Source organism: Calidris pugnax, unplaced genomic scaffold (genome assembly GCF_001431845.1).
Source record: "Calidris pugnax isolate Ruff unplaced genomic scaffold, ASM143184v1 scaffold72, whole genome shotgun sequence".
NCBI lineage: Eukaryota > Metazoa > Chordata > Aves > Charadriiformes > Scolopacidae > Calidris > Calidris pugnax.
In genome coordinates, this window is record NW_015090808.1 from 1,821,511 (window position 1) to 1,844,757 (window position 23,247).

Genomic DNA, 23,247 nt, shown 5'->3' on the forward strand with positions numbered 1-23,247 from the left:
CATCATGGCTCCCGTCAGAAATCAAGGCTTGTCATTCTTTATGTTGGAAAGTATTTTCTAGTTTGCCTTTGAAAAGCACTGCACAAACTGTTTTCTTTTTCTAAAATCTGAAGCTCTTCTAAATTAGCAATTCCAAACTGCTGAGGGAAGCACGTATAAGCAACACGGCTTTAAACTTGCATGGTCTACTGCTGCATTTAAAAAGAACTCAAACAAAGCTGATTCTTAGGCCAACACCTTTAAAGTTTTATCAAGATACATCAATGTGGCCTAGGTGGGTATTTCAGACAGAGAGTTTCCAAGACTGAAGTTAAAAACTGCAGGAAACTGCTTTGCAAATTCCATAAAGGCTGACGTGACTATAAAATCTGACATAAGGACATGCCCATAAGGATGCACGCTTTTCATTCTGTTTTAATTAACATGATGCTATCGTGTCTCTTCAAAGACAGGCACTGTTGTCGCTGTGAGTTCCTTTGGGATCAGGCCTCTCCTTAGCGTCACCATTGTCAGTGCATTTGGCTGGCCTGCAGTTGAAGGACTTATGTTTCACTGTAATTTCTTCCAAAACATTCAGAAAAGGCTCTCACTCTCTCTTTCTCATTAGCTTGATGGAAAGAGCATGTCTTTAGGCAGCTATTTAAAGTTCCAGTCAAATGGAACTACTGAAAGCTGTTCTTTCATAGCCAAGGTCAAAATTGTTCGATACGGTAAAAAATTTTTTACAAGGCTTATGTCACTGGGAAGGAAGCACACATTATACCCTTGTATTCTCAGAAGACTTTAGAAGACTTTGTTTCCACCATTTCCAGCCTCAGAGAGCAGCTTGTGTTTTAGTGAATTGGCATCTCTGTATCATACAAACCTCCATCCTTTTAATTCCTCCAACTCCTCGTCCACCATAGTAGGAAGCGTCCACCGTGGGCCATTTCTTGGTAGGCAAGGGCTCTTGTTCTTCTTCCTGTCAATAAATTCAAGTAACATTTACTTTAAAAAGATGCTTTCCCCCCGACACACACACACTAAATGTCTTTTTAGTATATTTCACTAGAGTTCACAAGGAGTAAGTTTTCCTATGTTAGGTATGAAAGATCAGGTACTTAGGTACCAAGTATTTATGTATTTCCAAACAAAATCCGGTCATGTTTGGACATATTTTTAATGTTTTGCATGGAATAAGCATCAGTGGCAACCATTAGGGAAGTCCAAATGGGGAATCTAACTGTGGATTCTGTTGACAATCATTCGTTTGCCTCATCCTTTTCCTTTCCACTAATAAAAATAAAACACACACAAAGAAAAGGATTTGCAGTGGCTTCTTCTACAGAAGATACAATGCCTTTAAAGAGCCAGATCATCAGCCCCCCCTCATTTGGATTCAGCAGACGGTGTTCAGCAGATCTGCAGATAAAGGTTACACAGCCGATCACAGTTTCCTAAGCCAACCTTTGTCAAACTGGCTGCCTCAGCTCCATCGAGTGTGCCTTATGTGGGTTTAACTGTCCGAGTACACCGACTGCGCTCCAGCAATTGGCTCTATCGAGACCAAGGGGCAAAAATACTGAAGACACCAGAAGATCCTCTAGTGCATTCTTACCCACAAGAGGGAGAGAAACTCCCTTATAAGGGTTCCTCAGTGTCTGGAATGCCAAAGCTGTGGAAAAATGCTGTTTCAGTCAAACATGAATTTTTAGGGTGTTATACAAGAGCTACTCAGTCTTTCTGCTTTTGCTGCAGAATGGGAAAAATAATGTTCAGCTATCTTGGGATAAAGCCCCTAAGTATTTCTGTGGATTTGGGCTTAATTCACGCCACACTGAGACGACTGAGACAGAACAGAGATTTGGACTTTGGCCATCCCGCTCTCGACTGAAGGCTTCCCATGGGACAGCTCTGTTCCCCAGCAGCTGGGACAAAGAGCTGGGTTCAGAGAACAAGGAAAGCAGAGAGGAGTGGCATTGTGTAACCAGCGCCATGAGCACCATCATACCTTACCTCTTTGGGAGCTGGCAGAGGCGGAGGGGGATCTTTGATGACCTGAAAGAGCCAAACATATAAAAGCATAAGGAATTGCACTGGCAACATCCAAAAGCCAACAGAAAATTTTAAGTGAACTGTTTCCATCTGAGCCCCCCACATCTGCTTGCAAACTGGCAACTGCTGCTGCCAAGTCCCTTGAGTATCGATTATCAAGGCCTTCTGGAAATTAACACCATCCGTCTAATAGAAAATAACATCAATTGACTGGCAGACACTCTTTGGGCAGACGTGTCTGCCACTTTGCTTCCTGACCGGATAAGACTCAGTCATTCTAAGTAATAGCCAGTAATGAAACCCTATGGAGTTAATTAGCGAGCCCAGGAGGAAAAGCATCCCAAGGTCTATGGGAGATCTTGCATAATCTTGGGCCAAGATGCCTGCTTCCTTGTGCTGTGCTGCTGGATAATTTCTGGCCCAATGACAAGTGTGAAATGCCTTCTGGTAGCTCAGGCTTCACCTCTAGACGTCCAGATCATTTCCGCAGATCTCACATTTCAGATCTAATAATTTAAGTATTAAGTAGGTCCTTGACTGTTCAGTGCCTGCACTGAAGTTACATTCACAGGGCTCTTAAACTGGTTCCGGATAAGGCCCGCTCTTAGGGTAATTCACTTACACCTATATTTAAACCTCTACCTACAGTTTCTCCCTGTTCCCTTTCTTACATACATGTTGTAAATCTCAGGGAGTTCCTTGGTACTGACGGGAATCCACTGAATTCCTCTTCCTGGGGAGGGGAAGAGGAAGGCAGCGACCCTCGTAAATGGCTAAGATGAAAACTGAATGCACAGCCATTCTTCCACAAGAAATGCAGGCATGTAAGCTAAAAAGAGGTACTTCAGTGATACCAAGTCATTTTTTGTGCTTGAATATTGTATAGAAATGACTAAAAAATACCCCATGAATATAAAGGAGTCTGTTTCTGCTATGCCTTAGTATAACCAAAACTGCCCGTGATGACAAACGTGTACCTCCTAATACAGGATTAAGTACCTTGACTGAAATACGTCTTATTTTATTCACTCCGTGCTATTCATTATAGTACTTTCATTTACTCTTCCTGTACCTATAAATAATGTCACTGCACAGATGTATAGCATCATACCTAAAAGAAACATATTTTTCTTGACTGATAATCAAGAATTTTCCTTCTTGGTATACATTTCAAGTCACCGTCACACAAAGGTAGTTACTAGTTACTGCCTAAGCAAGCAATGGAATTTTAGCACTGGATACAGGAATTCTATGAAATAAGAGAAATCATTATGGTACCCTTGGAAATATTTTTCCACAGCCCTCCAGGTTTAAGATGCTGAACTCTTCATCAAGCAAGCTCAGAGTACTTCAAGTGGATTGGAATGTCAACTATGGATTTTTACCAGACATCCCTTTGCTGCTATGATGTTGCAAAAACATGCCAGAAATTACTTTTCTGTAATCTTTGGGATTACTGCCCTAACTTAACAAGAAACAACACCACAGAGGGATCATGGGACAGATTCTGAGAGATACTTGGATGCTGAGCAAGATTTTCAAAAGCATGAAGATATTTCATTCTCACTGAAAGCAATTAAAAGACTGGAAATCATAAAACAATACTTTCAATATATTAAGGGTCACCTTATTTTACTGAATCCCCATTCCTGTTTTCTTTTTGCCTGTCTCTAATGATTATCTCTAAAAAATGTATTTTGCTGCCAAAACTGCAAGCTGTACAGGGGGGAAAGGCCTAGCTAGGTTACAGATTTATATAAATACATATTGAATAGTATCATTACTCCACTTTCTGTAGTTCTACAAGCCTTAGGTCTTGCAATCTCTCCTGAGCAAAGACATCTTTGCACAGTAAACTTCTTTGCGATGTACGCTAAAGTTCACTTGGGCCCTATGCCTATTGATATTCCTATATATATATTCCTAATATATATCAATATTCCTATATTCCTATATACAGAATCAAAATTTCTACCTCAGTAAATCAGGAAAAACACTATTTTTTGAACCTCAGTGGGCTTCAAAAGTCCATGATAGTTTTTGTTTGACTCCCTGAGCAAAGGATCTAATCCTATGCCAGCTGCTAAACTCCCTGAAGTTGTAGGGTAAACTCAATTTAAAGCTAACCAATACATTAATTAGCTGCTATTTCTAATAGCTTCAGAAAATGAAGCTTGTTTTAAATGTGACAGTGGTGTGAGAAAATAATCTGCTTTGAGTAGCAGATACTCACCCCTGCTGACAGAAGTGGAATGTAAATGCCTGCATCCTTATGTTTCCACAGGCTCCTCACACTCACACTCTCTCTCACACACGCACACACACAAAGATTATTTTCAGTCTTGTGTGATATTTCAAGTAAAATCAGGAGAAAGCCATTTTTTAAAAAGAGAAATCCAAGGAACCCATGCGGCTTTGGCAGAAAACAACGCAAATGCAGCATGAAACTGCACATACTGAAGATCATAATATCTCAGGTTAACTTTTCCTGAACTTAAGATTCAGATTGTTTCAATACAGGAGACTCTGAATAATGCTGCTGTCTTATTAACTGCATGTAGAGATGGATTACTGCCTAATCTTGTTTTGTTTTGTTTTATTATCATCATCCCAGGCAAGGCTGCATCTTATTTATTTAGTTGCAAAGAATGAAGACTTGAGTTTGGAGGAGAGCCGATTTCTTACCAAAAAAAAAAGAAAGAAAAAAAGTTAGTTGCTTCAGGCAACAGTCCCTTTGATCTGCTCATTAACACTTTTCAAATGTTCGCGTGATGTGGGCATTAGGAAATGTCAGCACCAGAGCCTGAAGCCAGCTTGATGCGATCATATGTTCTGATATTGAGGGAAGAGTGAAAGAACTGTCAACAGTGAACTGCCTTTTAAAAAGGGAGTCGGGGGAGGAGGAAAAGCAAAAAGGAGTCCCCCTGCCCCAGTCTGTAAGTGAACATGGACCTCATAAAAAGGAGCGCTGTCAGACGGCATCCCGGTGAGGATGGAGTGCCCCCACGACCTGAAGCTGCAGGAACCACCTGATCTGCTCGCAGGTGGTCGGGATGATGCACTTGCGTGGCTCCAAACGCTCATTTTGTTCTGTCCCCAAAACCTTTTGCCTCTCTCTCTGTCCATCTGATTCTGGAGCATGGTTTGAGGGCTGCTCCATTCTTCCTTGCTCCTGTTCTTTGTCCCATGAGACCAGGCGCTCCAGCCACCAGAGCAGCAGTCTCAGTGGCAGGGAAGAGGAGGTCTCCTAGTATGTTGCCGCTCTTGTCAAGGACAGTGGCACCACAGCCCAAAATGACACAGCCACAAGTAGCAATAATGTGTAAAGTGACAACCTCAGCTGTAACAAACTTCACCAATTTAGAAACCCCAACACACAAGGAGATGGAAGAGGTGTTAGTGCCACAGCCCTGCTGAGTGCTGCTAGAAGGATAAATAGTGCACTCAGATGGAAAGAGACGCAATATGTCCAAGGGATTACTAAGACACTAAGGGATTTCCAACTTGAGAGCACGTAATGGACTACAAATACCAATTTTACTGATAGTACTTTTAAAATTGTCCTTGATTTCAGGGTAACATCTGCATACCATTACGGCCAACAACTTTCAAATAATAGAGAAGGCTTTTATCAGTGATTACCCAGAAGTATCACACGTGCTCACTCAGAAGAAAGCCAGTGAGCAGCACACCAGCAAGCTGCTGCCAGTTCCTGTGTGTGCAGGTCTCAGAACGCCAGAAGCACCGCTGAGAGTGCAGTCCACACTGCTGGAGCTGGTCTCCTCTTCCATTTATTGCGTGTCATGAATTAAAGAAAACTCCCTCTACAGATGACTTAGGTCCCATGTAGCTCTCCTGTTACTCAGCCTGTTTCCTATGGTATCTGTGTTTCCCAACACGGTATGAATTATAATCATGAGTCACAGACTCGGTGACTTTTTCCAGTAAGTCTTTACTCACCACTTTGCAGCAGAGGGGCCAGAACCACCAGAGCAGACCCAGTGCCGCCAACAGCAGCAGCACGAGAACAGCGATCAGCGCCCCTACTCCACTCGACTGCGGAGAGAGCAGAAAGACAGCATCAGTGGATGTTGCAAATACCTCCTGCCTGGTTTCCCCACTCACCCCAAACCAGCCTCCTACTGACTGATACAGATCCCAAACAGATTGTTCCCATCCACTGGACCCTGTTGTTCCCAATGGAGAAATTCCTCACAAAGGATGAGGAAGGGGGTCTCAGCCAAATTCAGCACAAGTGCAGTCACACCCTGCGTTGTAAGGCTCCTCAGTTCCATGAGGTATGATGAAGGAAAGCTGGGATGCTTCAGCAGGAGCTGCCTATCACAGTGAATGATGTATCAACACTGAAATGAGGGAGGAGGTGGTAAGATGCTGCACATGTTTCTTATTCCCTACATATTCTGGGGGAATTCCCTGCTTATTCTGCTGCAGTCAGTGGATTCATTTTGACGTAAAACTGATGGACTTGAGATAAGAATGAGGCCCAACCTGAAGAAAAGAAAGAGTACATTGCTAAGAAATGAGCTGTTGGACACAAACAGGGGAAGTCTCCTCCTAAGCCTGTGGATGAGGGATGCCCTTCTCCTCCCACGAGGACACAGGTTTGTACAGATCTGTGGCTGGGTGGGATTTTAAGGAATCTCTACTAACAATGCATATTTAAAGTGCTTGTGCTTATCACCCACACATGTGGGGCATTCACAGTATACAGACTATAGCACACTAAATCCTTGCACTGGTGCTATTTGAACTTGAAGCCACCATCCCTAGAAATTCTGAATGAGTGTTGCTGCTTCCGGCAATACTGCTTTTAATGAAGAAATTAATCTCCCACCACCTCAAACCCACATTCTGTAGGTGCTTTCATTCTTACACTTGATCTTTTGTGCTGCTGTGCTGGTTTAGAGCAATACTGAGAAAAATGCCACAGTGACCTTATGAGAACAGAAGTTATTGAGATTCCGTCCGGGGAAAAGGAAAGGACGGAAACCCAGGGAATCACTGAAGCTGGAGTAAAGTGTAAGTAATTCTGTCAAAGTGAGACAAGCTGTACTGGAGATACAGCATTGCAAATGCACCTGTAGGTGCAGCGAGGCATATGCATTTACAAGAAACAGGTAGGATGCACGCCTCCGAGCCTCGATGCAGCCTGGTTTTTGTTGCTTTTCACTGCAGCAATGTGCGTGTGCTGGGGGAGGCTGTAACTTGTAACTCTCGTATACGGAGTAGCCATCAGCTGCTCAGCTATCACAATTAGTGGAACAATTCTAGCAGTGACCCATTTCTTGCAGTTGCCCATCTGCTACTATGGAAACAGCAGTTCTTGTATGGAGCCGTCTCTGCTGCAACATGTATGAAAGGGGAAAAAAAAAAAAAAAAAAAAAAAAAAAAGGATGATCAGAAGTACAACAGTTTTTCCTGTCAATACACATCTGTACTCATTCTGTTTCCTGTTAGTGACAACTTCTGACCACAGAGAAGCACTGTGCGAGTACCGCAGAGGGAAGACAGCCGTACCCAGCAATCTGGTATGATTTGCTTTGCATCAGTGCTTTGTTTTTACCTATCTGTGCAATCTTAGCAGTTTTTAAGGGGACATGGGAACAGACTTAACATGTGCTGCTTTCTCTGAAAGGACTAAAGCGAATGAAAAGCAGTCTGCTGTTAGTCTCCAGCATCCTCCTGTGACTGCACTGTCCCTGCATTACTGCACGCTTTGGTGTGAGACTGAAATGCTTTCAATGATAGAGAGGCCCTGAAACACAGAAATGTGATTTGGGGAATGTGTGTCTCTTCAGCTCTCGATCTATTCAAGATTTCTTCCTGAAACTGGGGCTAAGCTGAGATGACTCAGTTTTTATTTTTTACATGAATAGAAGAAAAATGTCATTTTTGCTCTTTTAAGTCAATTACCTATGAGCCATAAAAGAAATGTTGGAAAAATATGTGCTGATACGCAGAAGGTACTGTTCTGTATGCTTGTATGCCTGACAGAAAAGCTGTGCTAAAGTCACACCTTAAATGAGACAAATTTAAGAAACACAGTATCCATGCACAGCACATTTTCAAAGCCTCCATCCCTACATAGTAGTCTTGTGTCTAATTGCAAAAAATTTAACTGCCCAGCCTATGTAATACAGAAGGCAGAAGAAATTAATGGAAAGCAGAAATGGGAGATTAGAAATTTTATATATTAAGTTGGAAAAGTCACTGACTGCTAAATATGTGATTTAAGGTAGAAGCCGGTTTTATTTCTTTTCTGTAAGCCCATGATAGAAACACAGCAGGATGTTCACACTACCTTAACCCTAGGCTTACCTTAGGTGTGTTTGACACAGACTCTCCCCAAATTAACAGAGCTGAGAGCCCACACCCCTTACTCAGGCACCGCAGTCGGGTACCTGAGGTCATGCAGCACTGGTATCCTGCTGTAGGGCTGTATTGCTATCCTGCTGTAGGGCTGTATTGCTATCCTGCTGTAGGGCTGTATTGCTATCCTGCTGTAGGGCTGTATTGGTACCCTGCTGTAGGGCTGTATTGGTATCCTGCTGTAGGGCTGTATTGGTATCCTGCTGTAGGGCTGTATTGGTACCCTGCTGTAGGGCTGTATTGGTATCCTGCTGTAGGGCTGTATTGGTATCCTGCTGTAGGGCTGTAACCACCTTCCACACACCCATCTGCTGGGTGGGCCTGGGCTGGAGTGGGACCCTGGGTGACCGTGTCACACCTGATTCTTGGGACATGATTCAGTTTATAGCGAGCAGGCCCCCAATGGCAGGGAAGTGTCCCAGTATTTTGAAAGCCACAGCTGCACACTGTGCTCAAGTGATTTGTTGTGATACATTTAGCAAAATACAATTCACAAGCTATAGAAAAAAATAAGCCTTGCGTAGCCAAGGAACACACAGGCACTGCTGGGATGTCGGGCAGAGCCAGCCGAGGTGGCCTGGGAGAGGAGAATTCCAGGGTTTTCCATATAGTCCTGCATAAGGCCCACAGCAGCAGCCCCGGGGCAGCCAGCAGGACGGGCAGCAGCGCAGGGAGAAACCCCTGCAGCAGAGCCTGAGTCACAAAGCAAAGGGAAATCTCCGAGCTGCCACATAAGGGATGGCTTTTGTGGGCTATTAGGAAGTCTCAGATGATACATACGGCAATATTTAAGTAGAATCCTGCAAAAAAAATCTTCCTAAAATAAAGCTGTTTGCCACCTTAATGGGAAGAATTAAGGGATTTGTTTTATGTAACTGCAGAAAGAAAAAATCTTGTCTGTAACCCCCACATACAAACACACTTCATCAGGGAATTCAAAACAGCTTAAAACTCTTTGTTGCATGTAGTGGTGCTATAAAACAGATTCTAAGCATGTCTCAAAATACAGACAAAGGTACTTAAGACATATATATGTGTATGTGCGTATATACCTACATATTAAGAAATCATGTATCTTTAAATTCTGTCTATTCTGCATGTGTCTGCACAGGTGTATTTTTCAGTGAGGTGGATTTGTGCATTCCAGACATCTACTGGGATTCACTACGTGCCACGTTTCTCTGCACAGAGAGGTTTCAGGGTTTTACAGTGAAGGATGTTAGCCATTTACTTACACACTCTGAAGCAGTGATTGTTAATGAGCTGGACATGAAAGACTGCCCTTCATTCAAACTCACCAAAACTTCCAGAGTTCTGGAAAGAAAGAGGGAAAAAAACATATCAGCAGCCGTAACCCAGACATGAAAAGCGCATGGGTGCCGTGCAGGTCCCTGCAGGTACAGGGTGTTCAAGAGGGTGCCACCAGAGGAAGATGGAGTCAGGGCTCTGAGCTGCGCCAGACGTCAGCAGTGACTTTACAGAAATCACAAAACCAACGTGATTTCTTTGTGTTATCATTTCTAGAAACCTCTGATGACTTTTAAGCGATCAAGATACTTAGCTGTTACAGGGTTGGACCTTGTGGCTTTCAGAAACCAGTTTTTGGTCACTTCAGACTGAGTTTTCTTTTTCTCAATTTATGCTGCTTAAAATGAACAGCGCAGTCTCCCGTGGGTATGGTGTTGATTACTATTCGGAAATAATCTTAAGTCTGCTCGATAGAGAGCTGTCTGAGTAGACAATATCCCTTCTCTGTTCCATGTAGCATAGAATACTCAAAGTTTTACATAAATTGAAGTTCAACTGTAAAAATAGCATTGCTTTGTCTGTTCTATAAACATCTCTTTAGTCATATGCAGACATTATGGATAAAAATGTCGGATAATTATAAATGGTCAAGACTTTCTATAAATAGTACATAATCACTGCATACAAATAGTATGTGGTTTACATTTTACAAATTAACCCTAGAAGAAAACAACACATGGTGAATGTTAAACATAAGAAGACTCTTCAGCTTCTCTGGCTTGGATTCCCAAGATTCAGACAGTTTATATTATGCATAGATGTAATTAAATAAAAATATAGATATCATGAACTAAAATGATTAATCATTTATACCATTCTTATATGTCATGAATTTTTATTCTGGCACAAATGCCGTAGTCAATATGGAGTTCAAAGCTATTTTAACTAATTTGGCTAATTTCTTTTTCAGTTTTAGCAAAAATGAAGTAAGTTGCTTCCACTAAACTCATTTTTAAATGATCTGTGTTATGAATAATTGATCTAACAGAAAGAATAACTCTCATTTACTTCTAATTATTACTGGAATAAGTGAATCGGAACAGATAAAAATAAAAAATTAATTCAATTCCCTCCCAACACGCTAAATAAAGTAAACTATACCAAAACTGCTGTCAGTGACGAATTTTTTTAACATGATGCTTTTTAATTTTATTTTCAATGTTTTGCTTTACCACTCTGGTGAGAAATGCTGTGGGAAATGTCAGCAGGACAGTTCTTCCCGTGTCTGACTGGCACAGCATCCCACCGACTGCAGCGCGAGGGTTCAGGCCGTGCCTTCTCCTGCCCGGAGCAGGACCTGGGTACACGCTGTGCTGCTGAAACACAGCCCAGATCCTGACAGGTACCCCTGAAGAAATGGGTGTCTTTAATCTCTGAAACCCTTTGGAGATTTGTGCCTCACAAACACAGCACAGGAAGCGTTCTTCTGTCCAAGGCACGAACCTGTCCCAGCCCAGTGACACTGAGGTGACTCTCCCTGGGGATACCACCGCACTAACTGTGACTGTACAGGTATGACTGAATCCTGGAATCATGGAGTATCTCCAGTTGGAAGGGAGTAACTGAATTCATTCCATAAATAGTGAAGAATCACATACAAGTATTTTGGATGACAACTTTTCAGTTAAGCACAAATTCAAAGGAGGAGGATTAATCTCCTACATATTTCATTTTCCCCCATTAGCTCTGTCTTTTTAAAGCACAACTTAGAGAAACACGGCCCAGGCTCTGCACCAATTTTTGAAGTTGGTTATGCCCAAGAAAGGGCATTCATTGTGGTCGTGTTTCCTGACCATTAAAGCTGTTCAGCCTTTCTACTTTTCTGAACTTCCTAAGTAGCAGTGGGTGCCTTCCCACTGGCTGATGCCGTAACTGGGATTATATTGCTTGGTTCAAAGCCTGCTAGCACAGTGAGAACCCTTCCAGCTGCTCTAAATCCAAATGTAGTACAACAAGTAATTTGGATTTGTGTATTAACGTATCACATTCTCTAAGAATCTAGATCCTTATATACCTCCTGCGTTGACTATTTCCAATCATATTTTAACTGTATCTAAATACATTGTAGGTTTTCCTCAGCTCTTTTATCTTTAGTTGGAACCATTTCTGAAGTCTCTTGTTGTGCCAAACTCCTGCTGAGACCAAAAATAATTCTGCCTGTGCACTAGTGAAGAACTGCTGGATTTGGCCAGTAACATCTGACTCCAGTTGTTGCCAACTACTGGGGTCGAATTTCCAAAATGCTTTCAAATGCTCACTTTTTTCCTTTTTTCTTTTTCTGTTTTTCTTTTTTCTTTTTACAAAAGTAAATGTGAATCCTTGATTTCCTATGGGTTTTTTTCTGCTATGCAATCAATTCCCTTTGCTGCCTGGCAGTATCATCCTCTCTCCTGACCCATGTGTGTTCTCGTCAGTCAGGAATATTTTCTAACATCATTTCACAATGTTTTATACCCTCTGGCAGTTTGTTGATTTACACGACGTGCTACTACCAGTCCCAAACCTACGTGGCTGAACAGGAGGATGCATCGGTGGCTGGCTACCGTTGCCAGCAGGAGCAGGCACTGTCTGAACTGTCATATACTTGGGCTCGCACGCTTTTCAGCTGAGCAACTAGGAAACAGAACACATTTGAGGCTTCAGAAGAGAAGCAGAGTACTGTGGAGGCACGTTCTCACTATGTAGCAGTACCTTTAACTGCTACTTGTGTTGAGTTTCATTCGCCTGTGTAGGAAAGCCTACACAAAAAAACTGCTACATCGACTAAAATTATAATATAAATTACTTCATACCAATCTTCATTAAAGTCATCTTCCACATATCCCTTCTTTGGGAAATAAATTACTACTTTTGCAGCAATGCATCCCACACTCAAACCTGCAGACTGCCCTCCCCCCGCCCCGAGATCCTTGGTAGCAAAAAATCTAGAGGCCCATCCTGGCTTATCCTGAATGGTGATAGTCGAACTTGCTGAAATGCTGTATTTCACACTGTTTCAGTGTGTGAGAGACACAGCATACCTTAGGAATTCCTGGACCTGTGGCTTTGGTGCCGGGCTTTCTTGGCTTCACTAGAAAAAGGCCAGCTTTGAAGACTTACCAGTCAATCCTGTTAAACTTCTCACTCCATTTCTCTTATACTTTAAACCTTTAAATCACCCTTTTTTCCTCTAACATCCCTGTATCGTGCAGCAAACCACACACTTCTGCTGCAACACCTATTTTCTCAAATTTAGAGAGTTGGTTCTCTCTTGCCTTCATACAGAACCTCTGTACTAGTCTTTTCCTAGCTGTGTTCTGCAGCCACCACACTTCTGCTATTTGGGATGAGCAGGGATGTCTGTAATCTGTTCTCTTACACGCCCTGCCCAAGCCCCAGAGGGGTGCTGTGTGGAGCAGGCAGGGTCACCAGGACACAACCCCAGCACTGTTAAGGTGTGCGGCTTCAGAACACAGCCACACTCAGGCACCAGGCAAACGACAAATAAACAAATCCTGTTAGAGTGCGTTGAGTTGGTGCAAAGAGAGCTTCAGAAGTGGCACAAAAATCTCAGTCCAGCAAAACCCCCAGGAAGACACCTGCCATTACCTGAACAGAATCATACTGCAATGTCTGCTCAGACCAGTTATTACAGACAGTTACTAAAGGGGGGGGGGGTTACCCGTATTTTCAGGAGGTGCCACACAGCAAGCCCCCGTTGCCCTCTGGGACTGAGCTCTGCTGCCAGTGAGGTCTGTGGGTCTGGTCCCTGTGAGCAGCACCCTTCCATCCCCGTTCTGGCCGGGCAGAGGCTCCGGAGCAGGGCACGGGTGGCACACATGTCTAACAAGAACTGGGCCCCGGCCCAGACACCGCGTCAGCAGCAGGACTCCAGTCCCTGGTGCCACGTGCCACCTCCCACGGGTGAGCTCGGCGTTCCCCCACCTTCAGCTGTCTGACAGCCATCCCCAGCAGCAGGCTCAGTGAGCACATCAGCTCTGGGCAGACACAGAGCAGGAGGACAGCCCACCCCCTGTCACCCTCCCTCCCCATGCACCGCTGCGGGGTGAGCCCTGTGAGAGCTCAGGAGTTATCATACTCGCTCAGGTCTGGAAGCCACAGAGTGAACTCATACAGATAATTATCTCATCTTCAAAAGGGTGAACCTGTCAACATACAAAACCACTTCTTTCCTGAAATTGTCATGTCTGTAGGGTATAAGAAATGCATTTTTTCCATTTCTTTAGCATCCACCTGTTTGATGGGCTATGTGTACTTCTGAGTCAAATAAACAGTACCTCTTCAAATTTGGAGTTCCAAAAGCTATGTGCCCTATTTCTTCTACTCACTCGTTCACAACCAGCTGAGAGAAGGACATATACATAAATATATATAGTGTTTACATGTAACTGTCCACATGCATGAGACTTTTAGCTCAGCACTCTGCATAAACTGCAAATATTTTGAAAATAAAATTAATGACATTCAGCAGTGATTCTATTTTTGGGGCACCTTTATTTCCCACTGGTGATTGTCAGTATTTTGTGTCAGGTTCCTTCAGTCGAGCTCCAGTCAGCTCAGAGCTGAACCAGCCTATGCCACCAGATAACAACACTTCTAAATCGTTGGGCCTCTGCTGATACTTTTTTCTGTAGACTGGAGGAATACAATTTAAAGGGTTATGAGAATGCAGTGATTTTTCATGACAGGTTTAGCTCACTAGGGAAGGAGCAGCACAGCTTTTGGTCAGTCTCCTGGTGGAGGTGATCAGAAATGCCTCCACAGACACTAAGTGCCTGATTTTATAAGTCTGTATGGCCAGATCTCCCAGCAATTATTTGATTTACATGACTATGCTCATAGTATCATAATTGCTTCTCCAAGACTAAAGAAAATTGCCTCCCCGATGCTGCAGCAGGTAGAGCCGACGAGACAGAGAAGGTCTCAGTGTCCCACCCCAGCCCCAAAGAAGAGCCATGCTGGCGTGAGGCCCACGTTTGAGCCCTGTCTGTGCTGAGTCCCCGTGAACCTGCTCGCACCCAACCAGCACCACCATGCGCCCCAGGGCAGGCTGGCCTTCAGCTCCAACAGACCTTCCGACACAACCCTCCTCCTGCTGTCCCTCAGCTCCAACAGACCTTCCGACACAACCCTCCTCCTGCTGTCCCTCAGCTCCAACAGACCTTCCCACACAACCCTACTCCTGCAGGGAAAACTGAGATTAGCACTAGCATTGTACCGGCACAGAACAAAATCAAGTGCTGAGCTTTTGAAAGCTGCTGCAGAACACAGTCTCCTCAGGTCAACCCCAATTAAAACCCACAAAGAATGAGGAAGTGTCAATGTTGATGTTGCTGTAGCAACCCAGGAAGACATCCTCCAGCTGAACCCTCCCCTCGGCGGTGGGACACATTCTGCGTGGGTGAGGGTGGGGGTTCTACATCCCTGCAGAGGGGAAGGGGAAGCAGACTCACAGGGCAACAGGCAGAGGTGCTAATAATCAAGGCTCGCTAAAGTCACGCACAAATACCTGGCCTTCTGGCAGCTACACCCAAACCACACGGGGTCCACCAGCTTCTCTATGCCCAGCTTGAGAAACACAGCCATGGGCAGAAACCTCCAGGGAGAGGCCAGTGCTGCCCTTCACGCTGTCCCACAGCAACGCAGCAGTGCCCAAACCCAGCATCTTTGTACAGCTTTTAGCCAGGATGCTCATTCCCATCCTCGGAGCACTTCTGACGCAGCACTGGAGTACAGCACAGTCAAAGAGCTGGCAAACCTGAGCTATTAAGCATGTGTAATTAACATGCCGTGCAGATACTGACACACTCTATGGCTTTTTATGTACCACAGGTCTAATGTGCAACTTTCCAGTTTCTAAAGCTATTTCATTGTAATCGGAAAACTGTGGTTTTTATTTACAGGCCATAGCCTTTGCTCAATGTGGAAGGGATTTTCCTGTATTTTGTCTGTGAAGTATCACTTTTTGGATGGGAATCAATCCTGGAAAACCTGGTTTGAAAAGAGCTTTAGAAAATGCTCTTATTTATGACCAAAGTTAAGCACAAGATTTTTGCAACTTTAAACTGCATCAGCCATGGCCCACTGGCTATTTTACTGAATAATTTACCAAAAAATATAACTTGAGAAGCCCCAACAATTGGAGTTCTTTCTTTCCTTTGTGTCCACTGCTGTTTTATTGTTACAGAAGAGGAACGTGGCCCACTGCCATATGTCACTACAGCTCTGGTCTAAAGAATTTCACACCCTGTGAAATACAGCTGACATTTCAATCCACGGTAACCTATTTGCAAAGTATTCATTTGCTCCTTACTTTATGAGTATCCAATAAAAGACTGCCATTTTATGACCCATTAAAAAAGATGAAAAAATTAAATAAAATTGTGAAAGACATTTGTTGGAAGTAATAAATAATTTACCTCCAATTTTCACGCACTGAAAATTAAACTGGCAACTGCTCAAAAAGTTATTAAAATTATGGTGACAAAGGTATTTTAGAATCAAGTGCCAGCCTTAAAATAACAAAAATGCTGTACATAGTAGGGAGGAAAAAAACAGATCTATGTATTTAAAGGGGTGCTTTCCCTTAAAAAAACCTTCCTCCATGGCTTAATATATAGCTTTATTACACAGTAAGTGTGTATGTGTGTATATGTGTTCTAAATATATCTACAGATACATATGAATCTGTGTGTGTTTGCATACATATGTATGTGTATACAGAAATCACACCCTGGAAAATCAGCAGCAGTGCTGGGAGGAGGGTTTGGTGGCACTACTGACTCAAGCATCATTCTTTGTGTGCCCGATGCGTTACCCCCATCCCCTACCCAGCAGCCTGGCAGCACAAAGGGGTGCCACCGTCACCACACTCTATTTGGATGGTCACCTGAAGGACGGGGAAACCGCCACACAACGTGGCGTTGACTGACAACGCCACGCTCAGGCTTTTAACACAGAAATATTCACCACTGGAACAAATAGAGGTGTCAGTCGGTACAAGGATTGTGTGGCTTGGAGTTTGCAGGAAAAGCGACACGGGATGGGGCCTCACTGGGGTCAGCTCAATATTGCACAGACACAGGAGTTTCATTTGACCCCACCTGAGTCTGAAATCATTGGCTACTATTTGGTGCAGATACATCTAATATTTACCCACACATTCTTACCAACCAGAGCACGAAGTAGCCTTTCCCCGTTCTCGATTAACAAACCCTCCAGGACCACAAATCTGACTCTGTGCCCCCCGACACACCCCTGCAGCAGCAGGAGGCAACGCAAAGCCCCAGAGGAAGGTATTTCTGGTTGTGTTGCTGTTCCTAGCTCAAAAGCCCCAGCTGCACAAGGACACAGCAAGTTCCCTTGGAGCAGAGTTACAACCCTCACCTGCCAAATGTTGGGGTTTGGGTAAAGAATTACTATAAACTCTCCATCCACCCCACCCCCCCAGTGTAGCTTAGCACTAAGTTAAATTCAAATTATAGTTATCCTAGGATCCCCTCTTGTTACCCTAGAATTACCTAGCTTTCTCAGCAGAGGGCTCGATACACTGTTTGGGGTTGGCTTTCCATGGGCAATGGACAGAAGTGCAGAGATAGGCAAGGATTTCACTACTGGGAAATGCTAGCGAATTTGAAAGAACTGGAAGCCAGCAATGAATTAGCTCTGATCTCATGGAATCATGGGAACCTGCAGTAACAGGGTATGAAATGTCATTATTATGTTAAATTAGTCTATTAATTCAGCTCAGGATACTATGTCCACTGCATAATATTAAGCACTTAGTTCTGCTCACGCACTCTTTCTTAATGCTCTGGGAACACTGTGTGCCCTATTGAGGAACGTGAAGGACTGCATTAGAAATTACTACTGATCTTAACATCAGATCCATATGTCTTAGGAGCCAGTTAGCCTATACAATTCATTGAGGATGTTTCCATCTGTGAATAGTTCCCATTATAATCTAATTGTGTCAAACTAAATGTATTTCTAAAATATTTTCAGAAGTTAATATTTATAACAGACATTAAGCCTAATCCAGCCATATTTCTGGTTTCCCCCTACCTGAGTTTATTTCTCTAGCTATTTTGGAGGAGGCAGATTGTACCATGTGAATAGCCAGGGATTGGTAACCATATGCTTTTTATTTTTGTTGGAACAAAATGCTTGCATAGGATAAAAAAACCTTAAGTGCTGGTGCTGAAAATGCACGCTAAATCTCAGTGAAATAAAGGAACTAGTCCAGGTGAGAGAGGATCTGATTCACGTCAACTCTCTTTACCCAGTGCTACTGGGGAAGAACAGCTGATTACACTGAAGGATGATTTTAATATCAAATCAATGGGCCTAATTAGGCATTAGAACATCTCTGATGGAGAAATATTATGGTCACCTGGGCACAGAGGCTCTGGAATGAGAAAAGGTGAAAACAACCCCATGTGGAGATGGTGTCCTACTGATCTGTGAGCACATGGACCTCACATGGCTGAGGAGGGCTGCAGGAAGTTAAAAGGGGGCAAGCAGTCCTTGCTTCTGTTTTTTTGGGTGTGGGCTCTTCTTATGCCCCTGCATTAGAGAACTCTTGGTGGCTGCTATGCCCAGGGAAGGCAGAAAGTTTTTGGGAAGGCTGATGAGCCTCAGGAAACCCAGTGTCTGTTCTGATGGCTGGTACCTCCTTCTGCAGCAGCAACTGCCTGTTCTCCTTCATCCAGAGCTTCCTAAGCTGAACAACTGATTACCAACAGGTAAAGAACCATAGGGGTTTATTGTGCTTTTGCCTTTTTACAGTAATGACTGGTATTATCTAGAATGTGAAATATTTTAGTCAACAACCTACCTCTTAACTGAGAAATCCTAATTTTAATTGCTTCTCCTTTCTCTGGATAATTTTTCAAGCAACACATAGTTGCAATGTAGTTTATAGACTGGGGAAGAGATTTTGGAAAGGGATCCTTAGACCCACACTTGAATGCTGAAACCTGTTCCCTAACTTTCAGGCAGCTAAGTACTCATCACACGTGTTGCCCCTTACATTAATGAGTAATTTAGTTCTGGACCCAGATTGATTTCTTGCTTTAATTGTCACAAAGGTTGTGCTAAGTCTATCTAATTAACAGTACCACAAAAAGAAGGTAGATGTAACTTGTTAGTCAGAAAGGAAAAAGAAAACGTTCAACACACCGCATGAAGTATTAATCCTTTCTCTGGAGTGTGTCCAGAGAAGGGCAACGGAGCTGGTGAGGGGTCTGGAGCACAAGCCTTGTGAGGAGAGGCTGAGGGAGCTGGGGGTGTTCAGAGGCTGAGGGGAGACCTTATTGCTCTCTCCAACCCCCTGAAAGGAGGGTGTAGCCAGGGGGGGTTGGTCTATTCTCCCAAGGAACAGGGGATGGGACAAGAGGAAATGGCCTCAAGTTTCTATGATTCTAAATTGCACCAGGGGAGGTTCAGACTGGATATCAGGAAAAATGTTTCCACAGAAAAGGTTATTAAGCCTTGGAATGGGCTGCCCAGGGAAGGGGTTGAGGCACCTGGAAAGATTTAAAAGATGGGTTGACATAGTGCTTAGTGACATGGTGTAGTGCTGTGGTTTTTTTGTTTTTGTGAGAGTTAGGTTGATGGTTGGACTAGATGATCTTAAAGGGCCCTTCCAATCTAGACAATTCTATGATTCTAAGTCAAATCTGCAGTTTGCATAAAACTTTCCTCCTTTGGCACTTCTCTGTACTTCCAGTGTTTCCCAAAATTTTACTTTTCTCACCCAAGGAGGAAAAAATGGCAAAATAAAAATAGTTACAGTGATTCCAGCCATAGCCATAGAAAACAACAGTAATTATCTCCTTCATCTGCTTTTCAGCTACTCACTTCCATGTCACAAGAAAACTCAATTAAGTTACACACAACTTTTCTCAATGCTCCTTAAGGCAGACAAACAAAGATTCTACTCAAATTAATGAACTTGATGAAGTTATGGGCTTGTCTGAATAAACAGGTTGTCTTGTATATTTATCTACCTGCCCTGGAAATCATGTGATTTTCTATATTTGAGCATTTGTATGCAAGTTATGTGGGAGATATATACCTGGTGTTACTTGTGAAGAGCGTCATATATATATATGTTTAGACTCACTTTGTAGTAACACGTTCAGAGTTTCTTAGCTTATCTACTTTGTATTTTCTTTCCATCTGGTAAAAGTAATGCAGAAAGACAAAGGCTAATTTTAACGTACCATTGTTACTGAGTTACTAGATAACACAGCACGGAGAGGTCACGATGTAGGCTGAGCACAGCAGTGATTTCCAGTTCTGGGAAACGTGCGTTGTAAGCAGTGTGACTGTTGGATGGGAACTGTGTGTGAGGTACTACAGTGGCCGTGGTGGGCTGTTATGCCAACACTGAACTAATAAGATGTGAAAACTGGTGCTGGGTTAGGTCTAAATATTAGCTTATTGCCTGCTTTTTTTTTTTAATGCTTGCAGTGTTAGAAGGAAGTACAACTGTGTAATCTTAACAATAAGTTAATGACACTTTGTGTGTGGGAATGTAAATCTGCTTATCATTCACGCCCAGCCCCCACTTGCACACATTTCCAAAGGCATTCATATGCCTCCTTCGAGAGAACTAATGATACTCTATCAGCTCTCTTTCTATTTAGATATTTATTTCATATTTGCTTGAAGAATCGGGCCAATGTTTTTGAAAGCACATTTAACTATACCATATGCCTACTTAAATCATCCCTATCAAACAAGTTGTAGGATGATCCTCTGGTTCATTCTGTTCTGTTTTCCCTTCCTTCACAATGTGTTTATGTATATTTATCCAATTTGTTCTGTTCCTCTTGCCAAATTGCAGGTTTGAGATCTCAACTATGCAGGGGCAGCTGTGCTATTGTTGATGCCTTACAAAACAAAGGTCACAGACTGAGCCCGTATCACTAGAACTAATGACAGCTGCATGTTAACCATTATGGTATGGGCACAGAATAATCAGGGTTCACAGACCCTCAGAAGTAGGAATAAATCTTACCTTGCACTTTGGTAAGCAAGAACTCACATCTCACTTTTAAGTATTTTTTGTGCAAATTAGCCTCTTGCAAAATATCCTGCTGTTTACTTAATTTATTGACATAATTCCTTCCTCCGTCTGGAGGAAAAAAACCCAAAACTTTAAACAGCCCCACCACAATAAGCCAAAATCTGCAAAACAAAATGACAGCTGAGTTGGAAGGAATGATCTCTTCTGCATGTAACTAACCTTAGCTTTTCTCACTTCTGCGATGGATAAGAATTACCAGCTGTTCCAGCCTAAGAAGCTATTGAACACCAAAAAAAAGTAGGCTACCACAAGATGACGTTTCCTTCAAAAGAAGGTTGTTTCCAAACCTAGCCCAGCAACACCAAGTAATGAAACAGCAGGGCGCGACTGTTTCCAATGCCCTTTGTTTGGGAAGAGAGATCAATCTGTAAGGCTTGTGAATTCAAAACTATTTGCCCCTTGGGTGGCCTGACATGTTATTACTACTTCTCCTGCTGCTTTTCAGACCAGAAGCCAAGAGTCTGAAGTTATTTAAAAGAGTGTTTCTTAGAGCTACACGTAGCTTTTGAAAATTCTAGAGAAGAGGGAGTGTAATAGCTGGAGCAGACTAACAAGATGAGGCACATGTCCGCAGACACAGCTCTGAGACCACGCAGCTGGCTTTGAGGCTGGCTGTCTACGGCTGCTTCACCAGTGTGCTGTTAATTATTTAAAAGAGAGCACTGGGGAAACTACCATCACATCTGTCACCCACACGCAGGCAGAACCTTCACTCATTGCGGGGACCAGATGTGTTTATTCGAAACATGTACTAACTAGCTACTTAATGGGTTAGAATTATTAGCCAGAAGTTAATTAGGCAAACATATTAAACATCAGTCACCTTACAAAGCATCACTTCTTTAACACTGCTTTCACCTCTTTAAAGCCACTATTGAGCACAGGAAAAGGAGGGAGAAAGTAAAAGATCCCATAAAGGAGCTGCAGTAAAAAATAGATGTATGAGATCTGATCAGTGTGTACTAATGAAAACTGCGGTGCTCCAGGTAATTGCCTCAACTATGTGCCTCTTAATACTGCAGGCACATGGGAGGGAGCAGGGAGGTTTAAGGACCTACAGGTGTTGGAGAAGAAAAGGGAATTAGCAGTGGAAAAAGTTTTTGGTTTTTTTTTTTTAGTATAGTCAAGTGAAATTTGAAAAAGGATGGCTTCACTGCTTCTGCATATATTGCACATCTCCCTGAAGATGCAAGCACTTGCACAGCATTCTGACTGCATAATGAACTCAGAAATATTGTTGGCTGTTCTTGTTCCCCAGGAGATGTGATTCTACAGTGATCTTTAAGTTCCTGGCTCCCAGGTTCATGCCACAAGAAGCAGTGGATGGAGTAAAGGCATAATATGGTCTGGCTTTGGGCTATTACGGGCAGGAGGAGGAAGAGTTAGGATCCTTTGTTAGAAGCCTGCCATGACAACTATTTTGTAGCACACCTTTCAGCTGCTCTGGAATGAGAGCAGCTGTCCACAAAGCAAACAAGGTAATTTGCAGGATGGAGCCAGCAATTCATTCATTTTCACTGTGTTTGCTTTCATGTGTCCATGTTCTTCCTCTTAAATCTGGTGCTGATATTAATAAGAATGACACTTCAAAACTGGAAAGCAAGACTCAAAGTACCACTGTTCTAGTGTCAAGGAAACATCTTTCACTCAAAGCACCTAGAACTAAATAGGAAGCATGTCCTTCCTTTTGATATTGAGAGCTTGTTTCCTAGGGAGGCAGAAACCAAAGGCAAGAGTGCCAGTGACAGCTTGGGCATGAATTCCCAGGCTTTCAGCTAGTTTGAGTTTTTGTCTGCATAGCTGCTGTAAAGAATGTTCAGGGCCCCTAAAGCAGTGAGCAGAAACTTCTTGGTGCATCCTGTAAACTGCAATGAATACATCTTATAATAGACTCCCACAGTACTGTTTTACTTTAAACTGTTTTTACATTATTTGTCAGAAACCCAGAGGCAGAAATGCACTGGATTCACAAGTCTGCTTCTGCAATTGCACAGAGCTACAAGCTCTTCCAGAAGACAGAACCTTGGCTTCCCTTAAGCCCCAGTGGAAAGATGCTCTCAAAGTCATGTTTAACTTGAAGCTGGTGGTTAATTCCCATTGTCCTCAGCCCTGCACGTGATCCACAGCAAAAAGTGGAGCTGCTAATTCTGCCCTAAGTCTGTACTTCAGAGATTAAAATCATATTACTGAAACTTTGGATAGGGAGAGAGAAAATTCTTGCCCACATTCAGGCTATCACAGGCTACAAAAAATGGTGCAAAAATAAGAAAAGAAATTGAGCTTATTTTAGCACTAGCTCAAACAAAAATAGAGGGCAGGTAATGCAAACAGCCAGTGTTACTCAACATTACAGGACTTCCTCCTGTAGAAAAAACAATTGATTTTCTGAAGTGAGACAGAACACCCAAGCCCTGCCCCTC

At 43.0% G+C, this 23,247-nt stretch overlaps 1 protein-coding gene and 1 long non-coding RNA gene across 3 annotated transcripts in view; one reads left to right on the top strand and one right to left on the bottom strand.

The window, feature by feature from the left end:
• Positions 1-23,247, bottom strand: part of ANTXR2 (anthrax toxin receptor 2) — a 100,253-nt gene that overhangs the window by 39,561 nt on the left and 37,445 nt on the right. The window contains exons 10-13 of one of the 2 annotated variants that reach the window (XM_014938363.1): positions 9,723-9,738; positions 5,995-6,090; positions 1,996-2,037; positions 866-961 (exon numbers count right to left, since the gene is read on the bottom strand). In XM_014938363.1, coding sequence (XP_014793849.1) covers positions 866-961; positions 1,996-2,037; positions 5,995-6,090; positions 9,723-9,738 — 250 coding nt within the window. Of the gene's footprint in view, positions 1-865; positions 962-1,995; positions 2,038-5,994; positions 6,091-9,659; positions 9,739-23,247 lie in introns of both variants that reach the window. The other variant, XM_014938362.1, reaches the window with a different exon arrangement.
• On the top strand, positions 6,108-9,749 carry LOC106885859. Its single transcript, XR_001411517.1, has 3 exons — positions 6,108-6,656; positions 7,513-7,583; positions 9,536-9,749. It is a non-coding gene; the product is annotated as an uncharacterized LOC106885859 (long non-coding RNA).